This window comes from Eurypyga helias, unplaced genomic scaffold (assembly GCF_000690775.1).
Source record: "Eurypyga helias isolate BGI_N326 unplaced genomic scaffold, ASM69077v1 Scaffold44337, whole genome shotgun sequence".
NCBI classification, from domain to species: domain Eukaryota; kingdom Metazoa; phylum Chordata; class Aves; order Eurypygiformes; family Eurypygidae; genus Eurypyga; species Eurypyga helias.
The window spans coordinates 8,332-16,788 of NW_010261896.1; the positions used below are offsets into that span (position 1 = coordinate 8,332).

Here is an 8,457-nt window from a genome sequence, read left to right on the forward strand (position 1 = left end):
CATGGCAAAACATGAGCTACACAGTGCAGTCACAGAACAACAAAGGTCCCCGAAACTAGATTTGAACTGTGCTGAGAAGCAGTGTAAAGGCAGCTACACTGGGTTCTGGGCAAGCGTATCTTGATTTCTACCAGTATCCAAGCTAGCCGGCTGAAAAACTAGCCCTGATCTCTCTATGACGCAGTGCAATTGCGATCACTTGAGCATGAAATGCCTCTAGGAAGATGCGGTCACCGGAGCCTTCACTGTTCCAATTCGCTTTCGTTCTGCAAAGTCTTCATAGCTAAACCCCAAAGGGTCATGCTGGAGAAGAAGGGTCCTTCGTTACTCTTGTATGCAGCAGATGACGTTCGACTGCCTAGCGGATCGTTACAGTGACTGTCCAAGCCAACCATAGAGGAACGAATCATGGGAATGTTATCAGACTGCAAGGGCTCTTCTGCAGAAGATACATCTACGTCTGCGTAAGCATATGGAGGGGGGGGAGGAGTCTGCTGTGCCTGAGCTTTTGGGAGTTTAGGAGACTCCACATTCAGTTTCTGTTGGTTTGCGGAGTCATGGTGCTGAATCATCGACCGCAACTTACAGTACGAATCCGCAGAACTCTCAAATTCAGTTGAATCTGCAGATGGACGAACGGGAAATTTAACAGACACTGGCAACAACGTAACAGACATTTCTTGGCCAAAAGAGTCAGAACTCTGAGATTTGTCAAGGTCAGAAGCTTCAATCCCTTGAGTAAATTCATCTAGGGAGTTTGGACCTTCATCGGCGGCTTTACAGTGCATCTTCTTGTGCCGCCGCAGGACAGCAGAGCGAGTGAAGCATTTGTTACAAGTTTCACAGGTATAGGGTTTTTCTCCTGTGTGAGTCCTCACGTGTCTGCGCAGGTCACCAGAGCCTGCAAAACACTTCCCTACAAGACAGAAGTGGTATGTTAAGATTTTGTTCTTAACACAAGTGCATAAACACATTCCACTAGAGAAAAAATCAAGTGATAAGGTATGGTATGTCCCAGTTGTGGTACTTTGTTTATCTAGAACAGGTTCAAACAAGTTCCATCTATTTTTACAATTCAATGACTTGTTTCTTCTTCTTGATCTGATTTGCTAACTTGTGTTTCCCAGTGCTTTAGTTTTTGTCTCCAGAGACGGGAATATCCATTAGTATTTGAAGGCTGTGAGTGCTCTCAGTTTGTATCAATCTTCAGGGAGGAAAAAAAAATTAAAAATAATCAATTTAATTTGTCTGTCTGGAAAAACACTGTGCCGATAAGCTTCTAAATATATTTTTCCAATGACAACTGCTCCATAGGAGGTAATGGTTTGTTCATGACCAAGGAACTATCAATAATGTGCTGACAAACTTAGCTTTTTTGTTAACTTTGAGCTAATGTAATGCAGCAGCCCATTTAGAATCACAGAATGGTTTGGATTGGCAGGGACCTTCAAGATCACCTAGTTCCAACCCCCCTGCCATGGGCAGGGACACCTTCCACTAGACCAGGTTGCTCAAAGCCTCATCCAGCCTGGCCTTGAACACTTCCAGGGATGGGGCATCCACAGCTTCTCTGGGCAACCTGTCCCAGTGCCTCACCACCCTCTCCGGGAAGAACTTCTTCCTGATATCCAATCTGAACCTCCCCACTTTCAATTTAACCCCATTACCCCTTGTTCTGTCACTACAGGCCCTTGTAAAAAGTCCCCCCCAGCTTCCTTGTAGCCCCTTCAGGTACTGGAAGGCTGCAATAAGGTCCCCCCGGAGCCTTCTCTTCTCCAGGCGGAACAAGCCCAACTCTCTCAGCCTGTCCCCATAGCAGAGGTGCTCCAGCCCTCTGAGCATCTTCATGGCCTCTTCTGGACTTGCTCCAACCGGTCTATATCCTTCTGATGTTGAGGGCTCCACAGCTGGACGCAGAACTCCAGGTGGGGTCTCACAAGAGCAGAGTAGAGGGGGAGAATCCCCTCCGTTGACCTGCTGGCCACACTTCTCTGGATACAGCCCAGGATATGGTTTGCTTTCTGGGTTATTCTAACCAAAAAATGTGGCAAAACTATTTTTTTATTGCTGTGAGTATTAAAATACAGTAAAATATTCAACTGTTTGCCGCATTTCAGAACCACAGGTTCAAATAAGCTCAGTTACAACACTGCGAAATAAAAAGTGAGGCTGAACCAAGGTGAAGTGTAGAAGAGCAGGCAGAACAAGAGAGCATTAACTTCCAGAACTGCTACATGACTCGGACACCTCTTATTCTTTAGGACAGAAGAAATAAGCTGGTACCCATTTGTGATTTTATCTCATTTTACCTAGGTTAAAGGTTATTTTGTGTGGAGAGATACCAACTAAAGTGAACTCTATTGTCTGAAAGCCCAATAAAACTGCAGTCTCTTGGCATCACACTTTTCATTCTACTGCCCAAATTTCTCTTCAGAAAAGCCATGAAACAGTAGCAGTAAGATTACAAATTACTGGGATAATACATGTGGATTCTTTGCATAATGTGGATGATTTCTTAACACTTGATCAGATCCTCTTTGCACAATTTTTGCCTTCTCAGTACAAGATGACCTGGCTAAAATGAAAAATAATCAAAAGACCACTACAAGACAAGATGAAAATAAGCCTATTTTAATGAGAGACACAACTGTTTGGTCATAGTTTCATCTCCTGCAGGTCTGTATTTCCTCCCTCTGATGCAAGACCTCCTGATAATGCTAGCTTTTGTTGTGCCTCAAGGCATTACAAACAAAACATACTGCAGTTGGACATTACCATGTGGACCTGCCCTCCTCCAAAGCCGATTCCTCAAAGCATGAATGAAATTATACCGAAATAGCACTTACGGGCAGAAAAGTATGTAGAATCCAGGATGCTAAGTAACATATGAGATAAGGATAGACAATGCAATTTCTGAGCTATGTTATACAAGGATGAATCATTGATCAAAAAGCCATTTTCAGACCACCTGGAAGTATGACCCATCTAGCAGATTTTGAAAACAGGTGTTCTCTGGTATGAAGCATTGATCGAGTTTGGATTTTACTCCAGAGGTTAAAGCAAAGTAGCAAAAGGTTATCATCAACTCTGTGGTTGAGTGCAGTTAAATCCGAACAGTATTCAACTGGGAGAAAAAAAGGAAAAGCAAAAACGCTTCAATCAACAGCCAAGTGATGCCATTTCCATCAGAAAGGACTTTACTGAAATTAAATCAATTTTTTAAACAGCTAGTGTCAGTACTTCTCTAGCAAACATATACACATCTAATGTTGATTCCTCATCTTTCCCTTCCCTGTTCTTCAATTGAAATTCACTTTTGAACTTATTTACAACAGCTAAAGGAGTTTACTACACCAAATGAAAGACTGTGAAGTATGCAAGACAGAAGCACGGTATTTAATTTTAAAATCACTGTGGTTCACTGTTATTCTGCTGACACAGGAACTTTTCCTTATCATTTAAAAAGCGAAGATGCAACCGAGATACGCAGAGTAAATCTCACCACATGCTGAACAGCTGTATGGTCTCTCTCCGGTATGCCTAATTCTGTGCTTTACTAATTTTCGCTGCATGTTGAATGACTTCCCACATTCATCACAGGTGAATACTTTATCTGCCGTATGGGTCTTTTTGTGCTCCTTCAGATTACTAAAGTTACTGAATCCTAGAAAAATATCACAGACACTGAAATTAAAATGACTTCTCGCATTTCAATGAAACCGCTTCAGAGGCAGAAACTTTGGTGCTCACATACCTCTGCCACAGATATCACACAGATGAGGCTTTTCTCCAGAGTGAATAATAATATGACGCTGAACATCACCAGAAGCAGCAAATCTGTAACAGAATACAGAAACCTAATCACTGTCTTTATAAGACACTTATTCTCCTAAACTGAGTATCATGTGAAAATCAGCTATAATGAATGCCTGATGCTCTGAACAAAGATTAAAATCTAAAACACAGGTACTTCACTGGATGCATTAAAGAAAAACATTTTGAAGCTGGCGATATCCAATTACATTTATGCTAGGGAAAAAAAACCAACTCTTTTCACCATTAATGTTACTAATTTATTCTGCATTTAACTTAGTTCAAGTATGAATACTACTTCTAAATTAGTGTATTTTCTGTCACCTCTTACCAGAAGGCAGAAATATTTAATGTTTTGCTTTAATTTGTCAAGTTTCCCATACTTCATAATTTACATCAAATGTAACAAAAATTATATGACTAAATAATGAAAAAAAGTGTGAGGGAAAGGTCCAAAACTGCATGATGTATTGTGACTCACACTGTTCAAAATACACACAACAGTATATCCTTAATTAAAGACACCAATATACAAAAAATTAAGTAAGATGATGGACTATATACATGGTGACATGTTTGTCTTATTACTGACACTTGGAACAAGACACTTGTGGGCAGGTATTTTAATCCCATCAGTACACATTTAACCCCAATGTCTTTTAAACAAAACTGAGCAGCATGTTGCCTTAGCTCTTGGCCCTGAATTTATCATGAAAATTAAAGAAAACGTGAACAAGTTTTATCATGTTAACTTTACTAAAATGAACAATTCTACTCACCTTTTCCCACAGATTTCACAAATATATGGCTTTTCACCAGAATGTCGACGTAAATGTGTCTGGAGATTACCTGCCTGAAGGGACAGTCATTTAAACATTTAAATTCAGCTAACCTTTTCTACAGAGATAAAAAGACAATGGTGGAACTATGAGACCAGCTTTCTATTCCTAATTCAAAGACAGTGAAGACTATAAAGCATGTATGAACTCATACATGGTGCTCCAAACCTATAAATATTTAGTCATATCAAAAGCAATCTGGACAGGAAGTTCAGAAATGTACAAACGGGATTATTGGTAACTCATTTTTATTGCATATCTTTCCTCTCCCAATCCTGTACAAATCATGTTAGTCCAGCAGGCAAAGTAGATGACAACTTAGACAAAACCATCTTACTCATTCCAACCAGTTTTTTTAAAGCCACTGGTGCTTCTGAATGGCTAATCTCCTGAGAGTCCAGTTCTCAAAGCATAAGATACAGCTTGTCTGGATAGAAGAGCTGGAGATGTTCTATAAATTGTGCATACTTCCACAGTCATTTTTTACCCCTTCCATTCTCTTTGATGGATAGCTGCCTGGTTTTATCTGAGTACACTAAAGGAACATTAGGTCCTTTCAATCAGGAAAGAAAACTGGGGATGCAAAGATTATCATGTCCTCCTTAGGCACAGTAAGACAACACAAACACGACCCATCAGTCATTTCTTCCAACACCTTCAGATAATAACCTGTGATGATCAATCACTGAAATCAGAGCTTGTAATGTACCAGAACTAAAGTACTGCAGGCACACACAAACAGACAGAGAGGACAGTACTAAATGGATCACCGTTCGAACCCTGAGACGGCTTGCTTTAACCCCTGGGAAGTTCTCCAGACAACTGTATGACTGTGCTCTCAAGTCAAACTTTCTAATACTGAAATCCATTCAAAGGGTGGCATTAGGCACCTATTTCTGAGGAATAAGACTAAACTGACTTCCCTGTGGAGCAATACAAGCTTTGCAAAGACAAGGGATTTTACGCGGAGGGGCATTTGAGAGAAACATACAAAAGACAGAACCTTTACCTCTATCCATGCAACAGAACAAACTGTATCCTGGGCATTAGGAAGTTATTCTGGACAAAGACAGAGGGTGAATTTGAAGTACAATGATAATTCTGAAACAGTTCCCACACAGGCATTTTAGTCCAGAAGAAAAACATTTAGCAAGTAGATCCATTCCTTTATTACAAACCTAGGTCACTTCCTCCTAATGAGGGTAAAAGCTTGTTATTAACCGTGCTGAGACAAAAGAGATAAAAACATCATTATTTTGTATTCTTCCTGAGCTTTTAAGGTGGTACACAACCTTGGTTAAGGCATAACATGCCATCCCAATGAAAAAACATAAGAGGACTTTTGCTAGCATTTCGGTAAAAGAAAAAAAGCAGCTCAGAAGGATCCTCTTACTGATACTGGTTGCGTGCCACTCCTCACAGATTTGGAGACTAGAGAGAGAAGCTAGACTTGGTCCTTTGGTAATGATCATGCCTTTAAAGCAAAGGAAGTAAAGCACGTGGTCATCCAAAAGAAGCTCTGCAGAAGAGGTAGTCAGGATGTGAAGCATGGCATCTTGGATCACCAGCCAGAGAAGGGCCACATCGCACAGGCTGCGTACCAGTAGCAAGAGACGATGCAGGCTTGGAAGCATGAAAGGAACCTTCTTCTCCAAAAATTAAAGACATTTATGGTTATTTGTTCTACACTACGAGTTGTCAATTTTTGCCACTTTCTTCATTCTGTGTTTCACATTCCAACACATGGAATCCGTTACATTCCGCAGGAGCAGACCCAACCACCAGGCATAACTACTGCACTGTCTCAAAAGCACAGAACGTGAAGGCTCAAGGAAGAAAAGTGTGACTATTTCTGTGCCTGCAGACTGGGAAGGTCAAGAACAAGGCCAGAGATGGTCTTTTAAGCAAAATGTAGAATCATAGAATGAATCATAGAATGGTTAGGGTTGGAAGGGACCTTAAAGACCATCCAGTTCCAACCCCCCTGCCATGGGCAGGGACACCTTCCACTAGACCAGGTTGCTCAAAGCCTCATCCAGCCTGACCCTGAAGACAGTCATTATCCTTGCATTTCACCTTCTGGTAGGTAGAGTCTTACTTATTTGCATGATGCAAGTGCGTCGGAAGTATAGAAGTTCCCTTTCACAGCGGGAAAGAACTGTAGCACACAAGCTGAACGCTATGGCTCGCATTCTGGACACACAGGGATCTTCCATCCATGCAGATGTGCATATACCTTCAGGCAAGGAATGTGATGAGGAGGGAAGGTGTTTAAGAGTGTTTAATTAAAGGCAGAAATTTCCAGCTTTGCTGGGGAGTTGGTTTGTTTGATTTTAATCAAAGAGGAGCAATGCATGTTGCATGAGGAGTGTGTCATGTCTGTCATACACTCTGAGTGCGTGAAGCTTTTTTATTCCCTCTTCCCTCACGGAAATGATGCAGAATACCACTCCATTTGCCAAAAGTACTTTTAATGGAATTGGGAAACATCCACTTTTTTTATTTTGATAACTAGAAGTCCAGCCATCAAAATGAATGAATCAAAACGCACTTTCTTTGCCTAATAAGCAGACCCAGTTTTGCTCAAATGGCTCCATGAGCATGATAAAAGAGTACTGCTCCCTGGATGCAGTGTTATATTCATAGTGGAGGATGCAACTGCATCGGATTCATGGGTCAAAGTCATCCCACTGGTGGACTACAAAACTGGAGCAAGAGAAACACAAGCCCTGGTGGGTGGGTAGACAAAGACCACATAATTCTAATCCTTTCACCTTAAGAAAGACCAAAGTTATTAAACAATAATTATCATTTAATCTTAGCATAAAATTCTACAGTGTATTTAGGTGCAAATATTCCAAACAAGAAAACAGAAAATAGACATTTTGGAAACATGAGTCAACTAGGCACCAAATGTGTAGAAATACAAATGAATTGTACCTGGAACAGCAAGCAAGCACTGGAGGGCAAATTAAGAGACTAAGTTTAGGCCTTTTATGTAAGTAGGGAGTTTCACACAAGTTTTTTTTAAATCATAGCTTAGTGTTCTCACTTCAGACAGACTGTGCTGTTGTTCTTCTTGAAAGGAAACCGAATCAAAAAAATCTGCTTAATAATTTATGCCATTTAGGAAGATGAAACTGTATTATGAATACAACAATATGTAAAATTCTAACCTGCATTTTTTTCCAGACACTGTAAAAATGCTCTTCACAATATATCCCTAAGCATAAGGCAAAAGCACAGTCTGAGAATGAATGTTCTCTGAATTTCAAATACAGTTGTGGCTCTGTTTAGTTAAACATTCATTTGAAGGTAAAATACCTAACACATCTACTGAGAGCAGACAGAATCAAAGGTACAAAATGTATCAAAGAAAACTAAAACATTTAACATGTTATATTTTACCCTTAAAGTCAAGTCTGTCTTTGAACAAAAAATATTTAATCTACAGGCATAAAACCAAGTTTATTTTTAGAATCAACACATAGATGCACTGCATTTTCAAGTGTAAGTACCATAATAGAAAATATTCCCACCTGTGAGAAGTGTTTCCCACAAATGTTACATTCAAAAGGTTTCTCACCTAAAAGGAGAAGAAACAGAACATAGAACTTCTAATAGTTGCAATAAAACACAAATGTTTTAAAGTGGTATGTTTACTTTTAAAACATGTAATTTAAGAGTACAAACATCCCCCAAAGGCCACTTACCCGTGTATTTAAAGGGAAATTCAAGAGGGATGTACAGTATTTACCATTAAGGTTGTAAGGCAAACTTGCCCAGAAATAGATTTTATCTCTCA

General features: G+C 40.0%; 1 protein-coding gene across 1 annotated transcript; it reads right to left on the minus strand.

Moving 5' to 3' along the window:
- Positions 1-214: 214 nt before the first annotated feature.
- ZNF92 (zinc finger protein 92) lies at positions 215-8,238 on the minus strand (the record flags this gene model as incomplete). Its single annotated transcript, XM_010155526.1, has 5 exons — positions 215-916; positions 3,503-3,664; positions 3,755-3,837; positions 4,593-4,666; positions 8,192-8,238. Coding segments are annotated over 5 exons (1,040 nt in total), but the record flags the coding sequence as incomplete, so codon positions are not given.
- Positions 8,239-8,457: the final 219 nt, after the last annotated feature.